The 25,013-nt window shown below is 48.3% G+C and overlaps 4 protein-coding genes across 4 annotated transcripts in view; all 4 read right to left on the bottom strand.

Moving 5' to 3' along the window:
• Positions 1-1,430: 1,430 nt before the first annotated feature.
• Positions 1,431-3,227, bottom strand: LOC135820035 (E3 ubiquitin-protein ligase TRIM9-like). The gene has a single exon (XM_065333337.1). The coding sequence runs from the start codon at positions 3,225-3,227 to the stop codon at positions 1,431-1,433; it is 1,797 nt and encodes a 598-aa protein (XP_065189409.1).
• Positions 3,228-7,325: 4,098 nt separating this feature from the next.
• Positions 7,326-15,189, bottom strand: LOC135820034 (uncharacterized). The gene is made up of 3 exons (XM_065333336.1): positions 14,665-15,189; positions 7,848-8,942; positions 7,326-7,466 (listed from the first exon to the last, which is right to left on the bottom strand). The coding sequence occupies exons 1-3, from the start codon at positions 14,848-14,850 to the stop codon at positions 7,326-7,328; spliced, it is 1,422 nt and encodes a 473-aa protein (XP_065189408.1). The 5' UTR covers positions 14,851-15,189.
• Positions 14,930-19,260, bottom strand: LOC135820033 (uncharacterized). The gene is made up of 2 exons (XM_065333334.1): positions 17,535-19,260; positions 14,930-14,964 (listed from the first exon to the last, which is right to left on the bottom strand). Exons 1-2 carry the CDS (start codon positions 19,258-19,260, stop codon positions 14,930-14,932), a joined length of 1,761 nt encoding a protein of 586 aa, XP_065189406.1.
• Positions 19,261-24,664: 5,404 nt separating this feature from the next.
• LOC135820032 (E3 ubiquitin-protein ligase TRIM45-like) overlaps positions 24,665-25,013 on the bottom strand; it is a 2,579-nt gene continuing 2,230 nt past the window's right edge. The window contains exon 1 of the mRNA XM_065333333.1: positions 24,665-25,013. This exon is cut by the window's right edge and continues 2,230 nt beyond it. The gene's annotated coding sequence lies outside the window, so the exon portion shown is untranslated.

Below are 25,013 nucleotides of genomic sequence, written 5' to 3'. Positions count from 1 at the left end.
GCCGCATTTGGCGCTTCTAAACGCTGCGATCCGGTAGACAGCTCACTGGGCTGCCAAATACGTGACTGGCTTGAGGACAGTTCCATACTGGGCAGGACGCCCAGCTCAGGTCGCACGCCGTAGCGGCGTGAGCTGGGCGCGGTGAGGGTTGGTGATAACTACAGTTTCCTCCTTCCTCCTCCGGAAACTTCCATTCATTGACTAACATATTTTGTGAAAATATTATCCTATAAAAGAATAGGAATGTAAACAATATACCTGTGAAAACACAACCTTTAATGCTACTAACACAACCTGTGACTACAATAATCATGAGATCAACCCCAAAACATTTCTTGCAGTTTACTTTCGTAGAGTTTGCAACTTTGTGTTCCTCAACACAACTTGCAGCTTTCTTCAAAAATATCCGCAACCTTGGTTCTGTCAAAGATCGTATATATTATACATGCATTCATTGTTTCGTCTCATCATTATGGAGCAGCTTATGCGAAGGCTAGCCAAGCTTGCTTGGCGATGCCAACGCGGAAAAGCCTATAATAATAACAATAAGGCCGAAATTTGAATGGGCCGAAAATTTGTGGACTACCAGTAACCAGCGATTTTCTTCCGGATGGTGAGGGATCCGGATAAAAGAGGACCGGGTAAGTGAGGTCTGACTGCACACCTTTCCTCATACCATGTACTGGTTTACAAGAGCATGCGTACATCATTACTTTCCGAATTCCTTCCCTCCGCTACTTTCTAGCTCAGTGTATCTATCATACCCCTTAGGGTGTGGGTTGCTTGGTGACTCCTACACCATTCAGTGTGGAGAGTGAGGTTGGTCTATACAATCAACATGCAAGACTGTTTCCCACTTTCTTGTCATCGTCTCCTGCAGTTGTCTCCTTTACAATTTTTCAGCAGGTCAGGTAAAACACCAGTAAGGAAACGACACAGAACACGATAGTGGTGAAAGCAACAGTGGTCGGTTGAAATGCACATGTATAGCTCATTGATTATCATAAATGCAACGTAGAAAATGACTCCCTAGTTCTTTGGAGCCAACCACAGCAGAAATAAACACAATAACAAGCAGAGAAGGAAACAGAATCAATGGAAATTCAGGAAATGTAGTGACTAGTTGTGCTAACACATTCACCAGTTCACTAAGACAATAAACAAAAGGGTGTTATACACATAAAGAAATCATGAAACTAAAGTGAATAGCATGATGATTGTTATGAAGTAGAAGAGTGCAAGACAGCGAGCAAGCTAGGGGACAACAAATGGCAGAGTGGCTAGGCCATTAGGGGTACTGGGTCACTCACTCTGCAGTCTGATGCCTTCCTCTCTCTCCCTCTCTCTCACACACACACACACACACGTACATGCACATATAATTATATGCACGCATAACCGCGTTCTTGTGGATCAAGCGGATTGAAGCTTTACAAAATAGTAACTTGGTCTCCACTGTAAAGCAGGCTGAGGTAGAGGTAGAGTTCACCTGTCACGTTGGTCAGTGTCTCGGTTGTTCCGGTACGCTCATGACGTCCGACTAACGTGTGATTGTCACAATCCAACGACATTTGAATGACGTCACCGGCTTGCCATGGCTGACCCAGTGCACTGCCTGTCCAGTCACCACTACTGGCATAGTGGCTGTACCATCCAAACAATGAGGTCTTTCCATTTTGATATGTGTCTAGTCGTGGACGCTGGGCATTACACAAGAAGAACATGTGGTTAACTTTACCAGCAGTGATGCGATCAAGACGGAGGGATATCTCGTGTTTGCCGCTACTCCATTTCCTCACGCCACATACTGACCTCCAGTACCCGTTAGAAGTAGCTCCACGAGTAACCGTTCGGTTGTTGTTTGACAGTGCAAGATCAGCATGGCATTGGCTGGGATCAAACCGTGGTCGCGGATCCACGATGGTAACCATTGCAGGACTTCCAGCTACGTGGTGATCTCCAATCATGGCTGATACCTGCACTGATCCCTTCTTTCCGGTCGTCTTGTACGTTGCAATCATGTTAGTGCCTTCATTAGGACTACTGTTGGGCATCAGCACAGGATGAATGGTGTCGGTGGTGTTGTCCACAGATGTTACGTCAACGTGAACACCAGACAAATGTGCCTCCGTCACAGCCAGACTATCACCGTGGCCATCCCTTGGCTCAATGATCACGGTAAGGTCGTCTCCCTCCTCAACACTGGCTGCAGTAGCCATGCTACTCTTCTCCGATGACAGCATACGAATGCCACTCACCACACCAGTTCTGGCAATGGCTGCAGTCAGCTCCTCGACGTGGTATGGCGAAAACAATAGAGTTCCCAGAGCAAACACCGTCACATCTCTCTCGGACGCACTCGCAGCATTCTTCGCTGCTTCCTCCAGCCATCCACTCATCTTCAAGAAGTTCACATCCTCATTGCAGTTCTCTGCCAGATGTTGAACTTTCTTGCTATACGAGGCACCAGCAAGTATCTGCCGCTTCTGCTCTTCAAGGGGAAGAAGATGTGACAACTGCAGTCGATCCACCTCATCCAGAAGCTCTTGTTGACGGTTTTCAATGGCTTTCTTCAGACCACCAAAAACGTCGTTGATCCGGGAGGACAAGCCTTCAGTCTCATCACGGAGTCCACTCAGTGCCGCTTCAGACTTTTTGATCGACTCGTCAAAAACACTGCCACTTCCAAGTGATGTGCTAGTCAGCTTGGCTTTCAAGGACTGACGAATGCTAGAAGATGCATCAGTGATAGTCTGCACATTGTGAGCAGCATGATCACCACTGCTTACACATTGCTTGCACACTAGCTGCTCACAACTCAAGCAATACGAACACTGTGCAAACGAGGGGTGGAATGAGCATTTGTACTGGCTGGCTGATGTTCTATCACGTGTACGTTCTGCAGCCTCACTGAGCGACACAACAGTGTGTTTGTACGACCTGCGCGATACAGGGTGGCTCTCTGCGTGGATAGCACAGAAATTGTCACCACAGTCCATGCAAACAGCCACTGCTGCAGTATCCCCAGTTAGAGGACATTCATCACACAACTTCTTACGGCCAGCACTTGCAGCAGCTACCTCCGCTCCAACCCCATCACTAGACACATCACTGTCTGGCAGGTACTGCAGCAAGGGCACACCTCTCTGTGGAGGTGGAGTGGTTGTTGCACATTCAGGACATCCCACACAGCCTTTGCCACTGATGTATTTTTCCAAACACTCCATACACAACGAGTGAAGACACTTCAGCAGCTTGCCATGCTTACTACTACTTCTGCATGATACACACTCTGGTCTGGACATGGCTACTCAATACAACTCCACACAAACACACAACACCCTGACTTCAGTAGATACACGAACAGAGAACACTGGAAACTCAAAGACAAAGTCACTGTACATACCAGTACGGCACTACACCAAGCCTATTCGATTTACTGGGCAAAAATGATTTTTAATTCATCCACAAATGTTTTACCGTCAGCTTAGCCTAGACTAGAACTTAGAGTAGAAGGCGCACTAGTCTGTACGCACTATACAGACAGTGACCTGACTTGATAGGAGCCGTGCACACTACAGACGACGGGGACTACATCTAGGCCCAGGCAGATTCTTCTCCTTTGACCCAGTTGTTAAACAGTTTGTCACATGTCATGTCAGTAGATAGTGAGCGCTGTGTTGTCATTCTGGACACTATCAGTGATAAACATAGTCAAGTATATGTCTGGCCCCGAGTCTTGATTTGCCTCTGCACTGCTGCTGTAGTCAGCCAGCACGGTCTCACCAAACCAGTGTGTTTGTGTGTGTGTGGGTGCACCCTGACTGACCTAAGGGGCATACTACGAGATGTACTTTTCAACTGCACACATGGAAATCTTCTCATGATTTCACCGTGCATACCGACCAGACTAGTCTGGTTATCATCATTAGCTGAGTGACTGATCCCACCTAAACTGGGCACCTGGTATTCCATCCGGTTATGGAAGGATATTCCATCTAGCCAGAAGTGATGATGTCAAAGGAAAACGTCTTCAGCCGATGTATTCCAGTCTGAATCTCCTTTCTACGAAATGTTCTCTCTTGAAAGTCTGCGGCCTTTCTTACCGTTTCTCAGAGACTTGTCCAGTACAAGACAAATACTCCAGCCAAAAATTTTCTTTCTTTGATACTACCGGTAGTGGTACAGTCAGTATCGCCTATAGCGTTGGTGTTTGATTTTGAGCATTTTATCACTATAAGCGATATATCACTATGACCGATACTGCATGCAATGTATGCGAGTGGGGTGTCAAACGACTCAGCGCGCCGTGCACATACGCACTACATACATGTACATGTACAATGTCATGTAGCTGGCTGTAGCTCCTGACACACAAAATCAGGATTTCCTCATGATGGAGGCATATTTTGGCAACTTGTACAAGCAAAACTCACCAAACAGCACTCACTGGACAAGTTCTTCACGAAGAAGTAACACCCTGCTCTCCTCTGACATCGCTTGATTTTACATCAATCACTATAACCGATGCAAATATAGTGTAATAAAGGTCTTTTGAAATAAGAATTTGATCACTATAGGCGATATATTACTATAGACGATTATTACTATACGCGATAACTGTGTATACTTAGTTATGGCAAATGAAAATGAATTTGGGAAATTGATCACTATATCCGGTATATTACTATAGCCGCCAACCTTATAGGCGATACGGACTGTACTATAACTCACATTCTGTCTTCCACGTGATAGCGGCCCAGAATCACATCCTCACAATGATCACCCCCCACCCCCCCCCCCCCACCCCCTTCCACACACACACTCCCATCATAACACCAAGAGTAGATAAACAAGAGTGTGCAACTCCGGATATCTCCTGCACAATCTGCAGATATCCCGCGCCCACGGCGGAATTGTTTGTTTACGTCACCTTTTTTCAGACAAACGCGGATTTTGCCGCAGAGCAGTGTGAGAGCACGTGCTGGGCACCGACCTTGTAGTGTAAAGCCCAGCCAAGTGCACGAGGGAAAACTCTCCAAAAGGCTCGCAGAGGGTGCGTCGTCGAAAAGATTACGTCAATTATGTAGTACCCGCTATGACAGCCACTACATTATGACATAGTGAATATGGGCAAAATGAGGTTGCTCGTGGTACATACACAAGTGCGCGCACAACATATCAGTCGAGACATTTCTGGTAAACTTTGTTACAAATTTCATCCAAGTGTTTGCGGCATCAAAGCACACGAAAACACAATACGAGTAATACTCACCGTGTCCTTGGAATGTCTTGTGCTGGTCTCCAGTCCTTCAACCCACTGCATGTACTGCTGTGGAATACGGGCAGACAGGTCATGAAAGCTGACTTGGCCAGCATGGCTTGCGCTAGAGGTGATTTTTGCCACCGCAGAAATATTCTGGCATCCTCTGCTGGAATCATGGATGTCCTTGTAGTGACTGCTGGGCCTGCCATCGACACAGCTGCGAGCATGCTAATGCTATTAACGAGCATACTATTGCTATTGCTGGTGGTGGTGTTGGTACCTACATCTTGTTGTGCAATGCACCCGGAAACTGAGCAGATGAAAACGAAGAAATACAATGTCATGTCATTTAGGTACATGTACCTCATACATTGTGCTGATGATGTGCAGCTTCCAAAGTCGGACAAAGTCCACTCAGTCTCTCTTTGCCTCACAGCTCGCAGCTCGGGTACACACTGAAATTACTCGGTCGACCTCTTACCTACACGTAGCGGCTCGCCAACCTTCGTGGAATGTCATTCCCTGCCACAATTTTGTTACGGACAGGGCGCAAAACGAGCAGTACAGTAGGCAAGCACAAGCTGCATAGTAGATCTACATTGTGCTTCTCAGTTCAACTACGACTACGAGTAGTGTCTACGAGCAGCGGCTCAGTGTTCCCAGACCCACTGATGCCAGTGATAGCAAACACCAGCGAACCAGGTATACCGGAATGTGCAACTGAACTGGCCAGCATTTCCTATAGTACTGCTATTACGGAAGGCCACAAAATTAATAAAATTGCTGCAAAGAAGTAAGTATTAAAAGTACAGTGCTCTACATGAAGATTGACACTGCATCATGCCGCCGAGTTTGGTGAACACGAGGTAGACATGCACTGTATGTACATGCACCTGTACGTAGAGTAACACTCACAATAGTCTAACTCGGATGGTGGGCCAATTAAATTAAAATAATTATTGTGAAAAGAAGAAGGACAAAATGTTACGAGTTATGACTAACTGTCCAGCAACGTAACCAGATCTTATACAGTCAGCGAGTGCGACAAAATGGCACAAAACTGACAAGGTCACTCGCTGACTGTATAAGATCTGGTTACGTTGCTGGACAGTTAGTCATAACTCGTAACATTTTGTCCTTCTTCTACTCACATAGTCGTTACTTCGAGGTAGGGAGTCAGAAGGTTTGACCGCAGGCACAAACACCTTGCAACAGACTGTCAGTCAAGGAAGAATTAGTAGTGGCATTACTCTTTTCTGGTCGCTACATTCGCTAATTTTGTAGCTTGTTTTTTTTTAATTCTGCAGATCCAAAATCATGTTATAGTCATAAACACAATTGTCTGAGGATTGGTTCAGCCGTGGAACTCTGAGTCACAACGGAATTATTATTATTTGCCCAAGGTTTTCATTGTGTGCCCTTGTGTACGTGACTGGATCAGGTATTGAGCACTTTCGCAGAACCTATTAAGGCTAAGCCTACTGCCTCTGTGTATAGTACTAGACATTATTCCAAGAGTAAGATGCTCAGACTGTCACGGTATTGTGCTCTATGGCCAGTGAACAGAGGCAGTAATACAAAAGTCAATACTCACACAGCAATGTCACAACCAAGTCCTTTTCTGCCGGTACTCAGAGTTTTGTATCATATCTCACACCATGAAGTTGGCATGATGAGAGGTTCTTTTAACACGAAACTCTGAGTAACGACAGAAAAGCACTTTGTTGTGCCATCGCTAGTGTGAGCATTGGATCAAAACTCATCAATTAACTCATGTAGGGATGAACATTACAATAATTATGATCATTCTGCAGTGGAAGGCTCAAGCTTCAATTCGTAAACATTTGCAAATATATAGTGAAATGTTGATTTAGAATGGAACTGAAATCCAAAATGAGTAGAAGACCGGAGTGGCACATTCCTCAAGTAAAGTCCATATTAGCTCTACAGCTCTAAAGAATGTGTGAACTATTCACCTATCAGCCGGCTCAACACCCATACAGTCCACACAGCGCTAGTCCAGAAAAGATGTTAAAAAGGAACAAGGCTAGGTTGGAGATTAGCTGTGCTGTATCATCACAGACATTAAACTGTGTTTGCTCACAGTGGAATGTTCACACAGCACGAAGAGAACATGCAGTACAAACATCACAGAGTCAACCATGAGAGCGCATATGACAATGTTGAGCAGGTTAGTTGTCTGCATGGGAAAACAGACAAGATCACCACCGATACAGACAGCGACCAGTTAGTCCTGCCTACACATCATATCCTTCATGTGCCCCGGCATCAGCCATTACTCTAGGCTGTAGAGACTAAGTAGATCAGCTTGCTGGTTTAGATCAGTGGTGAGCGACCCAGCTTGCCAGTATCCACTCCAGCCATCCAAGCACATCCACTGACAATGCCAGTATCCACTCCAGACAGCCAAGCACATCCACAGACAATGCCAGTATCCACTCTGGGCAGCTATACCTCACCAGTTCAACAGCTTAGCATGATTTTCACGTAAGCTTTAATGAACCAGAATCTTACACGACCGTATATGGTTCACAGTGAGCCCCGTGTAACATGCACACACGGTAGTTGCAACAATGATAGATGCACTGGGCAGGATGAAGAGGCGGTGGTAAGTCGAATGTCCGTCGAGTTTGTCACGGTGGATAGTTGACGGCACACTGCAGCGGTCCAGATAACGACAGTGTCGGTTGTGCTGGTGCAGTGTTTCCTGCTCACATGCCGCCCACACCACCACACGATTGTCCCTGGTCTTGTCGGCGTGCAGCAGCTGTAGTTGACTGATAACATACTGATCGGAGCACAGTGCAAGTCTGTGCTGACTGCCAAGAGCGGAGACATTCACGTCACGATGTAGTGAGCAGGACAGCTGTCCCAGGAACGGACAACCCTGTCTTAGATCACTGCTGATGATTAGAATATCCGCACAGGACCTGGCCACCCACAGAGCATTGTCAAAGGCTAAGATGGATGTGCAGGACTGTGCTAAGTAGTACAAGCTACCTTCAAGACAGAACTCACGTTGTGCTGGTGATCCAGTGGCTTCACCATCATACATCGTTCTGCTGCGTCTTCTGTCCCGCAGGGCACCACCACCATTGCTGATGACATTATTGCATTCTTCGTCGTCGGAGTTGATCTCCTTCATCACATCCATCTTGCCCTGCAGCAATGGATAGCTTGTGGACCGACCCGCAAAGGTGAAGCTATCACGTGACATATCCACCTCTGGGGCAGACTTGCGGCCAGCTCGAGGAGACGAGTCTGAGCCGCTAAAGGTTGTGACGCTTGTTACCACTTTGCTTGTGCTGTGTGGCCTTGTGTGATGTGGTCGTACTGGAGCATCGTCACGTCCCACCATAGTGGTAGCACGGTCTCGATGACCTTCTGGCAATGACAGCTGTACTCCTGTCGTCCTGGTAGCAGACCTCTTTTTGGTTGTGACATGCTGCGGAGGACCTATCTTTCCACTGCTGTCAGGCTGTGTGAGCAGTTTGGTGTTGTACAGGAGAGGTGCATCGTTGCGACAATACACAATTCCCAGCATGTTATGGTGTTGCGGTGAGAGAGCAAGGACAATCGGCTGCCTGCGATCCACAGCCCATACAACTGCATTGCACATCACCATCTCCACTATGCTGCACTTAGCTTGGTACAACTGCAAGAACAGAACCCAACACAGATACAGCAAAAAGTGACCACAAACACATGCATTCACACATACTCATACACATGCATTCACACATACTCATACACATGGGCGTACACATGGGCGTACACACACACACACACACACACATACACACACACACACATACACACATACACACAAACGCACATTCACACACACATACACACGCACACACACATACACCCCCTCCCCCCACACACACATCCTCGATAGTAAAGCTACACAGGTCCGTCGGAGGAGGAGGAGGTTATACATACCCACTATGTCATACACAAACTGTATGAAAGATCATGGTATGGCGGAACCAATCAAAACTGCTTCCGGTGGACTTGCTACAGCAGAAGCCCAAGTAGCTTCTGCTGGGATTGCACCATTCAACTGCTTGGAAGGCTAAAGAATTGATCGCTTCTCTTTAGATGAGCATACACCACACATATTTTCGAAGTGGTTTTTCACTGTTCACCATGGCTGACCCAACTCACTGTCTGTCCACTTCCCAGTGTGGCTGCTATATCAACACCATCAAAACAATGTTATCTTTCACATTGATACTTGTGCACCCATGGAAAATTATTGTCCTTCCACATTGACAACAGTCAAAGAAATTTGGACATTACACGAACACAGCCTGTTCCCACATGGAGCAGTCAGCCTATCATCGGTAAGAGCATCAAGGTGATCTCATATTTGCCAAAACAGTCAGTCCTTGCTTAACCGCACACATCCGTTTTCCCCAAAAATATCCCGATAGGCGAGGGAACGGGAAAATCGAACACACGTACGGTATGTGTGCATGGCATATGCTGTCAATCGGTATTGCAAGTCAACAAATATTCGGCACATATTTATTTTCGGCTATTTTCGGCCTGGTCATGTTTGTGTGAAAAATCGCCTAATACGGGAGCTCGCCAGATAGGGACCGGCGGATTCTGCTCGAAAAGGTGGCAGATTCTGCTCGAAAAGCAGTGAAATTGGCAGAACCATACAAACCTTATGGCGGGCAATTCCTCGAATTCTGCTCCATTTCTTTATCCACATACCAAACATGCATGAAACTTACCAGAAAAAGAACCGAATTCTGCCAATTTTTCATACATGTTTGGCCGAAAATTTGTTGCAGCCGAAGTATTGTTTTGCAAGGTTTAGTGTGACAGTGTATACAGGCAGCAGCAGTACAGGCCGAAAATTTAATGTGGCCGAAATGGGTTTTAGCCCTGGGAGGCCGAAATTTGAATGGGCCGAAAATTTGTGGACTACCAGTAACCAGCGATTTTCTTCCGGATGGCGAGGGATCCGGATAAAAGAGGACTGGATAAGCGAGGTCTGACTGCACACCATTTCCTCATACCATGTACTGGTTTACAAGAGCATGTGTACATCATTACTTTCCGAATTCCTTCCCTCCGCTACTTTCTAGCTCAGTGTATCTATAATACCCCTTAGGGTGTGGGTGGCTTGGTGACGCATACACCATTCAATGTGGAGAGGGAGGTTGGTCTATACAATCAACATGCAAGACCGTTTCCCACTTTCTTGTCATCGTCTCATGCAGTTATCTCCTTTACAATTTTTCAGCAGGTCATGCAGAACATCAGTAAGGGTAAAACACAGAACACGATAGTGGTGAAAGCAACCGTGGTCGGTTGAAATGCACATGTATAGCTCATTGATTATCATAAATGAAACGTAGAAAATGACTCCCTAGTTCTTTGGAGCCAACCACAGCAGAAATAAACACAATAACAAACAGAGTAGGTAACAGAATCAATGAAAACGTCAGGAAATGTAGTGACTAGTTGAGCTAACACATTCACCAGTTCACTAAGACAATAAACACAAAGGGTGTTATACACATGAAGAAATCATGAAACTAAAGTGAATAGAATGACGATTGTTATGAAGTAGAAGAGTGCAAGACAGCGAGCGAGCTAGGGAACAACAAATGGCAGAGTGGCTAGGCCATTAGGGGTACTGGGTCACTCACTCTGCAGTCTGATGCCTTCCTCTCTCTCCCTCTCTCTCTCACACACACACACACACATGCATACATGCGCACACACAAACACACACACACACACAGGCACACACACACACACACACACACACACACACACACACACACACACACACACACACACACACACACACAGGCACGTACATGCACATATAATTATATGAATATATGCACTCATAACTGCCTTCTTGTGGATCAAGCGGATTGAAGCTTTACACGATAGTAACTTGGTCTCCACTGTAAAGCAGGCTGAGGTAGAGGTAGAGTTCACCTGTCACGTTGGTCAGTGTCTCGGTTGCTCCAGTCCGCTCATGACGTCCGACTAACGTTTGACTGTCACAATCCAACGACATATGAACGACGTCACCGGCTCTCCACGGCTGACCCAGTGCAGTCCCTGTCCAGTCACCACCGTGACCACCGGCGCTGTGGCCGTACCATCCAAATAACGCACTCTTTCCATTTTGATATGTGTTTAGTCGTGGACGCTGGGCATTACACAAGAAGAACATGTGGTGAACGTTACCGGCAGTGATGCGATCAAGACGGAGGGATATCTCGTGTTTGCCGCTACTCCATTTCCTCGCGCCACATACTGACCTCCAGTTACCGCTAGCAGCAGCTCCACGAGTAACCGTTCGGTTGTTGTTTGACAGTGCAAGATCAGCATGGCATTGGCTGGGATCAAACCAAAGAGGATCCACGATGGTAACCATTGCAGGACTTCCAGCTACATGGTGATCTCCAATCATGACTGATACCTGCATTGAACCTTTCTTTCCGGTCGTCTTGTACGTTGCAATCATGTTAGTGCCTTCATTAGGACTACTGTCGGGCATCAGCACAGGATGAATGGTGTCGGTGGTGTTGTCCGCAGATGTTACGTCAACGTGAACGCCAGACAAGTGTGCCTCCGTCACAGCCAGACTATCACCGTGGCCATTCCTTGGCTCAATGATCACGGTAAGGTCGTCTCCCTCCTCAACACTGGCTGCAGTAGTCATGCTACTCTTCTCCGATGACAGCATACCAATGTCACTCACCACACCAGTTCTGGCAATGGCTGCAGTCAGCTCCTCGACGTGGTATGGCGAAAACAATAGAGTTCCCAGAGCAAACCCCTTCACATCTCTCTCGGACGCACTCACAGCATTCTTCGCTGCTTCCTCCAGCCATCCACTCATTTTCAAGAAATTCACATCCTCAGTGCAGTTCTCTGCCATATGTTGAACTTTCCTGCTATATGAGGCACCAGCAAGTACGTGCCGCTTCTGCTCTTCAAGGGGAAGAAGATGTGACAACTGCAGTCGATCCACATCATCCAGAAGCTCCTGTTGACGTTTATCAATGGCTTTCTTCAGACCACCAAAAACGTCGTTGATCCGGGAGGACACGCCTTCAGTCTCATCACGAAGTCCGCTTAGTGCCGCTTCAGACTTCTTGATCGACTCGTCAAAAACACTGCCACTTCCATGTGATGTGCTATTCAGCTTGGCTTTCAAGGACTGACGAATGCTAGACGATGCATCAGTGATAGTCTGCACATTGTGAGCAGCATGATCACCACTGCTTACACATTGCTTGCACACTAGCTGCTCACAACTCAAGCAATACGAACACTGTACAAACGAGGGGTGGAATGAGCATTGGTACTGGCTGGCTGATGTTCTATCACCTGTATGTTCCACGGCCTCACTGAGTGGCACAACCCTGTGTTTGTATGATCTGCGAGATACAGGGTGGCCCTCTGCGTGGATAGCGCAGAAATTGTCCCCACAGTCCATGCAAACAGCCACTGCTGCTGTATCCTCACCACATTCATCACACAACTTCTTACGGCCAGCACTTGCAGCATCTACCTCCTCTCCAACCCCATCACTAGACACATCACTATTTGGCAGGTACTGCAGCAAGGGCACGCCTCTGTGTGGTGGTGGAGTGGTTGTTCCACATTCAGGACAACCCACAGAGCCCTTGCCACTGATGTATTTTTCCAAACACTCCACACACAACGAGTGGAGACACTTTAGCAGCTTGCCATGCTTACTACTACTTCTGCATGATCCACACTCTGGTCTGGACATGGCTAATCAACACAGCTGCACACACACACACAACACCGTGACTTCAATCTGACTTCAGTAGATACACCAACAGAGAACACTGGAAACTCAAAGACAAAGTCACTGTACATACCAGTACGGCACTACACCAAGCCTATTCGATTTACTGGGCAAAAATGATTTTTAATTCATCCATAAATGTTTTATCGCCAGCTTAGCTAGGCTAGAGTGCGCACTAGTCTGTATGCAGTGTATACAGACAGTGGCCTGACTTGATAGGAGCCGTGCACACTACAACACTACAGACCACGGGGACTACATGTAGGCCAGACCGATTCTGCTCCTGCCTCTGGGGCATGCACATCAGTAAACAGTTTGTCACATGTCATGTCAGTACATGATAGTCAGTGCTGCACTACATTGTAGTACTTCTTTGTTGTCATTCTGGACACTATCAGTGATGTACTGTTAAACCTGTCAAGGCGACCACTTGGAGATAAGGCAACCACCTGTCCTAGAAGACCACTGAAACCAGGACACAAGGGATGTATGTATGTATGTATATTTTTATTTGAATTCGCAAGTACACACGGGCTACAAGCCCAATTACATGGAAGCGAATGCCATAATGAGGCCAATTAAGAAAAGAAAAAAAGGTGGAGGAAGGAGGAGGACGGTAGCAAAGCAACAGGGAGGACAATTCAGGACCAAAATCAACAATTGCACAAATGTGAGAGCACCTGAGACCGGGGGTACCTGTGGAGCGATAAAATGCCAAGCAAACAGAAGAAAGGAAATCACAAGCCAATACACGCTAAACTGCACTTGAGTTAGAATGAAGGGGAAAACCGGAGCTCAACAAAATTATAACGTACAAAGTCATAATAAGAAGTCAACTGGATGAGAAGTAGCACAAGCAAACATTTCCTGACAACGAGAGGGTGCTATTGCCAGTCAAATGCTACTGGACAAGGAGACCACCTGGCAACAGAGACCACATTTTGAAGGTCCCTTGAGCGGTCGTCTTGGACAGGTTTCAATGTACATGGTCCTGTGTATGTGACCACGCTTTCCAGCCCGTGTATTTTGATCTGTCATTGGTTGAATCCAAGGCGACAATCACGTGACATACGGGAACTCATATTCTGTCTTTCACGTGTTTGCAGCCCAGAATCACATCCTCACAATGATCACCCCCCCTCACACACACACATTCACACACACCCATCATAATAGTCATAACGTTAGGCTCACTAGCATACAAAACATGGAAACTACATGATTGTAATAATTAATTATGCTTTCAATGCTCTAACTACAGGACTGCTGAATGAAATCCAGTCAAGTAAGTTTCTCAAGTACGCGCCGGGCGTTGCACAGCCCTAGACCTGCGAACACTGGGCTGCGAAAAGGTGCACGGCGCCAACTTGACTCTCGGCGCCCACTTGACTCTCACGACTGGATTTCAGTGAGCAGCACTGTACATAATATGAGCGCATGCGCACACAACACACATGACTTGCATTAGTCGAAACATTCATGGCAAGGTAAATCTCATCCAAGTGTTTGCATCAAAACACAAGAAAACAAAGTGACTACAAGCAGTGCTCACCTTGAGCTTGGCATGGAGTGTTAACATGTTGTGTGGATGGCTGGACTCCAGTCCTTCAACCCACTGCAATGTAGTGCTGTGGAACCCAGCCGTGCATACTGACTTAGCCAACAAGGCTTGCGCTAGCCGAGGTGATATCCTGGATATGCGCTGCAGAAATATTCTGGCATCGTCTGCTGGAATCATGTGAATGTCCTTCTAGTGACTACTGGGACTGTCAGCGACCCAGCTGCGAGCATGCTATTGCTATTGCTGGTGTTGGTACCTACATCTTTTGACGCGAGTGAATGCACCCGGAAACTGAGCAGATGAAAACGAAGAAAAACAATGTCATGTCAGTTAGGTACCTCGCATGTGCAGCTTCAAGAGTCGGACAAAGTCCACTCAGTCTCTCCTCGCCTCACAGCTCGTAGCTCGGGTACACACTATAACGTTACGAGTACTCGGTCAACTTCTTATCAACACGTAGCGGCTCGCCAACCTTTGTGGAATTTCCTTCCCTGCTACTACCGGTATTTGTTACGGACAGGTCGGTATAACGAGCAGTACATGTAAGCAAGCACAAGCTGCATTGTGCTTCTCAGTTCAACTACGACTACGAGCGGCGGGTCAGTGTTCCCAGACCCAGTGACGGCAAACAACAGCGAACCAAGTACTTACATGTACATGATTGTGCAACTAACTTGTAGTAACTGAACTGGCCAGCATTTTCCTACTACAGTCTACCTGGTCTACAGACAGTACCTGCGACAGTGGGAGGCGACACTGCAGAGCCTGAGGAAGTGAGAAAGTAAAAAAAAGGTGTCGCCGGGTCTCTTTGATCCCGCCATTGTCATTGAAAAGTGCTGAAAGTCACAGATACCTCACTACCAAACCTAGTACAGTGGATATTGTAGAGGAGACGCTTCAAACCCTACCACTGCTTCGGAGAAAGTAACGAAACGCTAAAGTTGCTATTTTGTGTCCGCAAAGCACGGAACTACTTTGGAAGGCCACAAATACATTGCTTCATAGAAGTAAGTAAAGTACTATTACAATGTCATGACGTCATTGTATTGTTAGTAGACTGTGTGGATTCTACAGTATCTAGGAGATGGGAGAAGACTAACACTGATCAGTTTGGTGAACACGAGGTAGACATGCACTAGGTACATGTATATACATGCACCTGTAAGGCTGTAGCTGTACTAGCTGTGTGTAGAGTCACACTCACAAAGTCGTTACTTGAATACTTCGAGCTGGTAGGGAGTCGGAAGGTTTATTGTTGTTGTTGTTGATTTTTATTTTGCTTCGCAAGGCCAAACGGGCAATGGTGCCCAATTCTATGGAAGCGAATTTCAAAAGGGAGAGAGCTACGGGGAGAGAGAGAGAGAGAGAGAGAGAGAGAGAGAGAGAGAGAGAGAGAGAGAGAGAGGGGGGGGGGGGAGGGATGGAGATGATAAGCAATTTTGGAGCGTCAACAGAGCGATTTTGCAGTGTCAATAGAGCGATTTTGAAGCGTCAACAGAGGGAACACAAAGAGTTCATAAGCGCACAAGCACGCAGAGCAATTTTGTAGCGTTAACAGAGCGATTTTGCAGTGTCAATAGAGCGATTTTGAAGCGTCAACAGAGGGAACACAAAGAGTTCATAAGCGCACAAGCACGCAGAGAAGAGTAAATGACGTGGTGTGTGGACGGGAAAAGTCAGACAGAGCATTCATTGCAAGGTGTAGGGGATGGAGGCAAGCTTAAATTGCTGGGCAGCCTTGATCTCCCTTACACTCCTTGGGAGAGCGTTCCAGGCCAAGGCTGCCTGAAAGGCCAGGCGAGATCTGCCGGCTTCTGACTGTGCCGAGGGGACAGTGAGGCCCCTGGAAACCTGGTGCCGGGTGGTGCTGCCAGCTGATGGTGAGAATAGGTCCTGGAGGACACTGCTGGCTTTCCCATTGACACAGCGCCACACCAGGACGAGCCGCTTCTGGGCGTAGCACTCCCGAACTCTGTACAGGGACATCCGTTCGAGCAGAGGCTGAGCCGAGGTGTGAGGCGGCAAACCGTATACCGCTCTCGCCGCTCGGTTCTGCAGGACCTGAAGGCGATCAAGCTGCGAAACCTTGAGGGAGGAAGAGAAGGCGTTAGACCCATATAGGAGGTCAGGCATGATGACTGACCTCACATACTGGATGCGACTACTGAGGCTCAGACATCTGCGGGACCGCCACAATGCTCCAATCTTCTGCACAACTTTCTTCGCCATCGCGTCAACATGGGGGTCCCACTTCACAGCGGCGTCAAGGGTCACGCCGAGGTACCTTGCTGTTGGGCTCAGGGGAAGCTCTGTCTGGTTGCAGCGGACAGCGACATGCTGACCCGCATTGCGTTGTGGTACAATTGACAGGACCTGGCTCTTCTTGTCATTTAGTAGCAGATGTCGATGCTTGAGCCAGTCAGCGACGTTGGTGACGGCCCCTGACAGGCAGGCTGATGTGGCTAGCACTGATTTTCTGTGGCAGTGCACTGCAATGTCATCGGCAAATTGCAGAGATGGAGCAGGATGGGCTGTGGCAGGGACATCACGGGTGTACATGCTAAACAGGATCGGACCTAGGACCGAGCCCTGAGGTACACCAGATGAGCACTTAGCAGCAACACTGTAGGTGGGGCCAATGCGCACTTGCTGGGTTCGATCGCTTAAGTAGCTGCAGAACCAGCGAAGGGAGGCATTGTCCAGGCCAAGATCGAATAGGTCCCGGACCAGTTGGCTGTGATTGACCTTGTCAAAGGCTTTTGACATGTCGATTAGGCAGACGCCTGTGGTCAACTTGTCGTCCCGGGCCTTTAAGATGGCATCTGTTGCTACAACTAGGGCGTCCTCTGTGGAGTGCTCACGGCGGAAGGCAAACTGAGTCGGTGGTATGGCACATGATCGCTCCAGATGTGCAACAAGTTGCTTCTGGACTATCTTCTCGAGTAGTTTGGATACGATCGGCAGGAGCGACACAGGACGATAATTCGCAGCTACCGATGGATCGCCAGCTTTGAAGAGAGGGCTTATTACAGCATGTTTGAAAGCCAGAGGGACTTCACCATGCCTCAGCGATGAGCTGAAGAGCACTGAAAGCGATGGAGCCAACAGGTCAGCGCAAGCACGTAGCAGACACCCAGGAATCCCATCACTGCCTGTGGCTTTGCAGGGATTTATCCGTTCCAGGAGGTGCTTGACCTCATCTGGGGTAGTTGACTGGAAGGTCAGCATTGAGCCTTGCGGCTGTGGACCAATGGGAATCTGGAGCTGCGCCGGACGGGACGGATCATGTACAATGCTGTGGAAGGCATCCGAGACTTCTGTGATGTCGCACGTTGGCTGATGATGTTGACGAGAACGGCTAGTGACAGAGTTGATCACGGACCACATCTTCCGCAGGTTGGAGGAGTGATCACGACACTGCTGTTGGAAATGCTGATTGCGTTTTCGCCGGTAAGCATTTGAGGCTTCTGCACGGGCTCGCTTGTACTCCTCATGTAGATGCACGTTAGTCTTATCTCGTAGCCACTTTCGGTGAAGTCTATTCTTGCGCATGTTCAGTTGGAATAGATCACGGTCGGACCATGGCGGGGGAGTCCTCCTGGTGGAGATTCTGACTTCACGCAGGGGAGCGTGACTTTCGAGAACCGACATAAACTTGGCATGCCAGCCATTCCACATCTCGTCTACAGTTGCAGCAGGGGGAAAGGAGTGGAGGCTGCACGAGGCAATATCTTCACGAAATGTTGCAAGGTTAATGGCACGGATCTTGCGGGTGAGGCGCACTGATTTCCGCTGCAGTGGGTGTTGCGAGGAGGGTAGAGACAGACTTGCATGCACAAGGAAGTGATCGCTGATCGTGCAGGGTACAACTTCACAATGACTTATAGTACCCACGGTGGAGAGCACTAGATCAAGCAGCGTTCCATCCGGACATCGGGGTGTGACTCGTGTGGCAGACTGAACATAGTTGCGGAGCCCATACGATCCGATAAGGTCCCAGAAGCGCTGGTGAGGACGACTGGTCATGCATTGAGCCAGATTGATATTAAAGTCACCCACCAGTGTCATTGATGGCGTGATCGTGGCAGCATTGTGGAGGACTGTGTCCAGGTGGCCCCAGAAATCAGCAGTTGCATTTGGTGGGCGATAGAGGCATCCAACGAGGTGCTGGTGTTGCCCTCCGCCAATAGCTATCCAGGTAGCCTCCAGGTGGCTATTGTGCAGATCAGAACGATAGGTAACTGGGAGTGATGTCTTGTAATAGAGGCATGTGCCCCCACCCTGGCGATCGGGCCGGTCACAGCGAACAACACTGTAGCCGGGAATACAAATTTCGCCATCCGAGATTGTACTATCCAGCCAGGTCTCGGCAACGCCAACGACGTCCCAGTGGTGCTGGTGGGCAAGGCTGTCCAGTGCATGCAGCTTGTAGCGCAGGCTGCAGATATTCAAAAACCCGATGTTGAGGCTCGTGACGAACAGTTTGAGGTTGTTGCAGTTGGTTGTTCTTTGGGAGCCCCGGGACCTTCGAGGCTGGAAGGGAGTAGCATTGGGGTTTAGCAGGGGTATATGGCTGGCAGCAGACATCACTGTTTGCTGACTGGAGCCACGCGCTTTGCAGCTTGGTCTTCAGCGGGAGAACCACGCTGGTGGGGTCGTGACTTCTGCCCAGGGGTCCGAGTTAACTCAGCGCCGGGTTTGGGAAAACTGTCGCTGCTGCTATTGCGGCGGCTGCTGCTGCCGCTCCTGCCACAGTCGTTTCCGCTGCTGTCGTCGCCACTGCCATCGTCCCTGCTGCTGTGGGCATTGTCGTTGCCGTCGCCACTGCCACCGTCACTGCTGCTGCCGCCGCCACTGCCACAGTCGTTTCCGCTGCTGTCGTCGCCACTGCCACCGTCACTGCTGCTGCCGCCGCCACTGCCACAGTCGTTTCCGCTGCTGTCGTCGCCACTGCCACCGTCACTGCTGCTGTGGGCATTGTCGTTGCCGTCGCCACTGCCACCATTACTGCTGCTGTGGGCCTTGTCGTTGCCGCTGCGCTTCTTGGGTGGATTGAATTTCCATGTCCTGCAGTAGAGAGGCCGAGGCCAGAAATTGGCAGATGTCACAGTGGCCAGGCAAGCTGCATCGATGGTGACCCTGGCGGATACTTTGCCGCTAGCTGCCGTGTGTACATTGCATGAGTGGACATCTATGATGTTCCCTGTGGCTGCTACAGACCGGCGGTGCACAAACTCCGTGAGACCCTCCATTGTGCAGGTGCTGCTAAGGTTGCCAACAAACACTACTGCTCTCCGGCTTCTTGGTGGGGCTGCAGCAACCAGCTGCCAGCTGTCGTCATTTATGGCATCCACTTCCTCTTGCTCTGTGTTGCCAGTTTCAGGTTCAACACTACCTGCAGCGGCCGGTAGGGTGTCCTGGTTAGGCCCAGCGTTGGCAGTAGTAGCACCGAAAACGGGCTTGACACTGACAGGCAGGAGTCCAGTATCCCCTGCATCAGACTCAGAATACTCCATTTCTGTGTCCCCAGAGGGCACTGTCTTGGTTGCCTGCCAGGGTGTGGCGGCGCTACGGGTACGGGGTTCAGTGTGGGTTCCCACGTGTTTTACCTGCTGGTTTGGCAGTTTTGCACTGTCACTTGCGCGTGGCTTTGACTGTCCAGGACTACTGGCACGGGTACTCTTACTCGTAGTACTACTACTACCTGCACTCTTGATCTCCTTGCCCAGCTCGCTTTTTGAAAATGGTTGCTTGACTGCCATAATGGCGGACTCCTTCAATGACTTCATTTCTTGCCTTAAATCCAAGACCAGGCCGGCGAGCTCGTCTACTCTCCGCTGGAGGCGTACTTCGTTGTTTCTGGCCTCACTGACGAAAGCATTCAAAGTATCTACAAGGCTGACCACGTTGTGATGTATTCCGGGAATGCTACAAAGTAGCTTCACCTGCTCCGCGCTTGAGAGCTCACCCATGGCGCAAAGATTCTCGTTGTGCACAACCTAGCTACCTAACTACACTACTGCAACTGCTGCCACTACTACTACTACTGCTACAACCTACCTACTTACCTCCAGTCCGGCCTAATGCCGGCTGGGCTGTCCAAAAGGTTTCAAGAACTGGAGCTCAAAAACGCGTACCCACCGCACAGGTGACTGTTACAAAATGTCACTAAAAGCGCCGTTTCGTTCTTATAAAAGCACGGATGACCGCGATTGGCCCATATGTTGTAGTCTTTTGGACGCTGAGTCGACTGGTTTTGGTCCGAAAAGGCTGCGATGCAGCGTTCCTCCTTTATTCCCAATCGAACATGGTTGAAGAAGCGGTCACGTGCTCCTGGGTGCCCAAATCACCTGGTCACCACGCCAGCAGGTGACAACTTTCACACCAAGGTTCAACTCGAGTTCAACTCGAGTGACAGGACTGCACCCAAAAAAGGTCAAACAGGCTAGTAAGTTGTACCCTGCAGGCACGGTGACCAGGTGACTGGTGTACGCAGGAGCACGTGACCCGCTTCTTCAACCATGTTCGATTGGGAATAAAGGAGGAACGCTGCATCGCAGCCTTTTCGGACCAAAACCAGTCGACTCAGCGTCCAAAAGACTACAACATATGGGCCAATCGCGGTCATCCGTGCTTTTATAAGAACGAAATGGCGCTTTTAGTGACATTTTGCATACAAATCCCCATCTAGTAGGGCGCAGTCACCCAGTTTCGGTGGAAGTGCGCGAGTTCGATTGGGATTCAAGTAGGAAGGGAGCGTCTCAGCTTCCTCGGACCACGACCATTCGACTCAGCACCCCGAAGACTACAACTGATGAAATTTTAATTTTTGCCTTAACTTCCCCTTTAACCAGGCACAAACACCTTGTTACAGACTGTCAGCCAAGGAAGAATCCCGTTACTCCACTTCTTTTCTGGTCGCCATATTCGTTACTATGATTTGGTAGCTTTTCAGTCTTAAAAATTCTACAGATCAAAACTCATAATAATGTACGACAAGGGAGTAGTACAATACTGACTGTACACTACTACTCCCTGGTCGTAGACACAGTTGTCAGTTGTCAGAAACCTGTGAGTCACAACGGAATTTGCCCAAGGTTTTCATTGGGCGAGTTCGATTACACACAAATCGGTCAATTCTAGAATTAGTTATTGTTGATGCACAGAAAAAAAAAGTAAAGTATCGTGTACATTCCCGAAGGGAACTCACGACGGCCGCTAACACCCGATAAATCCTGCACAGTTCGATTACACAAATTCCGTCGGTAGAATTGAATTTATCCAATTCCGTCAATTCTGAAGAGAGGGCGGAATTTCTCTAATTCTGGCGCCAGACTTGCACGCTCGGTGTGTTACCGGTCTGGTCATGCATGACTCAGGTCAAGGAAGAATCTCCCTGGTCGGTGTGGCGCGAAAGCAGGGCTACAACTGCATGTGGTTGCTGCTGTCTTTTGTCTTCCCGAAAAGCTATTTGCCGCAGTTGGAGTTTCCGCTGGGACTGGGAGCTGACTGTGAGAGTAGATCATTATGGGTGGTCCTTTCGCACACGTGTTCAGCTTTATCGAAGCCCAATATCGTTGCCGACATGGAGCCTTCACGATCACTGGGATGAACTGATAATCCGGTACGCAAAGCTGGGTCTACATGCACCCCGCGAGGGTGTACTTGATCTCTTTTTACAACCAATTTTGTTTGTGATATGCCATGGATAAAAAGCGTTGTGAATTCCAGTCGTTCATTTACATGGCCGGAATTCGTACATTTTGGTCATTCCAGAATTACAAAAACCTAGTTCCAGAATTGTGTAAACGTGTAATCGAAAGCGCCCATTGTGTGCCTTTGTGTACGCCGCCCTGCCTGGATCAGGTATTGAGCACTTTCGCAGAACCTAAGCTGCTGTCTCTGTCACAGTGTGTATAGTCCTAGATAGTATTCTAAGATCCTCATAGCTCGATTGCGACGTAGATCTACGTTTCGTCCCCCCTGGACTCTACGTGCCATGCGCTACTTGATGTACCAGCCTGCTATGTCGGATTCCGCCAACCATGCATCGACTAGGCGCCAGGCGCGAACTGATGGTGGTGGTGGTGGTGAGAAGGAGAGCTCTGTGCCAGAACTTTGCAGCTTAGAGAGCGTGTGTGGGCAGGCGTGTGTTTACCGCCATATTGCCAGGTGTGTCTTTACCACCATAATTATCAACCATAAGTACAGCTGCAGTGGTGTCTTCAACTTCATTGTCCTGGTAGGAGACCTCTTTTGGGTTGTGACGTGTTGCGGAGGACCTATCTTTCCACTGCTGTCAGGCTGCGTGAGCAGTTTGGTGTGGTACAGGAGAGGTGCATCGTTGCGACAATCCACGATTCCCAGCATGTTATGGTGTTGTGGTGAGAGAGCAAGGACAATCGGCTGCCTGCGATCCACAGCCCATACAACTGCACTGCACATCACCATCTCCACTATGCTGCACTTAGCTTGGTACAACTGCAAGAACAAAATCGTACACAGACAAAAACACAAACACATTATACACACACATACTCGTACACATTATAATTATACACACACACTCACACACACACACACACACACGCACGCGTGCACACACACACACACAACCACACACACACATACACACACACGCGCGCACACACACACACACAAAACACACACACACACATCCTAGACCTTAGTTAGTCGAAAGTGAAGCTACACAGGTCCGTCGGGATCGGTCCAGTTGGTCAGATCATCACCGGACAAACTTGTTGACCATCGACTCATGTTTACTGCTGAGGAGGTCATGACTGTGTACCCACTATATCATACACAAACTGTATGAAAGATCATGGTATGGCGGAACCAATCAAAACTGCTTCCGGCGGTCTTGCTACAGTAGAAGCCCAAGCAGCTTCTGCTGGGATTGCACCATTCAACAGCTTGGAGGGCTAAAGAATTGATCGCTCTTTTTAGATGAGCATACACCACACACCTTTTCGAAGTGGTTTTTCACTGTTCACCATGTCTGACCCAACTCACTGTCTGTCCAGTTCCCAGTATGGCTGCTGTATTGACACCATCAAAACAATGTTATCTTTCACATTGATACTTGTGCACCCATGGAATATTATTGTCCTTCCACATTGACAACAGTCATAGAAATTTGGACTTTACACAAGAAGAACACAGCCTGTTCCCACATGGAGCAGTCAGTCTATCATCGGTAGAAGCATCAAGGTGATCTCATAATTGCCAATACAGTCAGACCTCGCTTAACCGCACACATCCGTTTTCCACAAAAATGTCCGCATAGGGGAGGGAACCGAATAATCGAACACACTTACTGTATGTATGCATGGCATATGCTGTAAATCGGTATTGCAAGTCAACAAAATATTCGGCGCATATTTATTTTCGGCTATTTTCGGCCTGGTCATGTAAATTTGTTGCGGCCGACATTTTGTTTTGCAAGGTTCAGTGTGACAGTGTATACAGGCGGCAGCAGTACAGGGCGAAAATTTAATGCGGCCGAAATGTGTTTTAGCTCTGGGAGGCCGAAATTTGAATGGGCCGAAATGGGTTTTAGCCCTGGGAGGCCGACATTTGAATGGACCGACAACTTGTAGACTTACAGTAACCAGCGATTTTCTTGCGGATGGCGAGGGATCCGGATAAAAGAGGACCGGATGAGTGAGGTCTGACTGCACACCTTTCCTCATACCATGTACTGGTTTACAAGAGCATGCGTACATCATTACTTTCTGAATTCCTTCCCTCCGCTACTTTCTAGCTCAGTGTATCTATAATACCCCTTGGGGTGTGGGTTGCTTGGTGACTCATACACCATTCAATACGGAGAGGGAGGTTGGTCTATACAATCAACATGCAAGACCGTTTCCCACTTTCTTGTCATCGTCTCATGCAGTTATCTCCTCTACAATTTTTCAGCAGGTCATGCAGAACATCAGTAAGGGTAAAACACAGAACACGATAGTGGTGAAAGCAACAGTGGTCGGTTGCAATGCACATGTATAGCTCATTGATTATCATAAATGCAACGTAGAAAATGACTCCCTAGTTCTTTGGAGCCAACCACAGCAGAAATAAACACAATAACAAACAGAGTAGGAAACAAAATCAATGGAAATTCAGGAAATGTAGTGACTAGTTGTGCTAATACATTCACCAGTTCACTAAGATGATAAACACTAGGGTGTTATACACATAGAGAAATCATGAAACTAAAGTGAATTGCATGATGATTGTTATGAAGTAGAAGAGAGCAAGACAGCGAGCGAGCTAGGGGACAACAAATGGCAGAGTGGCTAGGCCATTAGGGGTACTGA

Source organism: Sycon ciliatum, chromosome 6 (assembly GCF_964019385.1).
Source record: "Sycon ciliatum chromosome 6, ocSycCili1.1, whole genome shotgun sequence".
Taxonomy (NCBI): Eukaryota; Metazoa; Porifera; class Calcarea; order Leucosolenida; family Sycettidae; genus Sycon; species Sycon ciliatum.
Note: the sequence above shows the minus strand (reverse complement) of the source record. Positions and strands in the feature narration are given on the sequence as shown.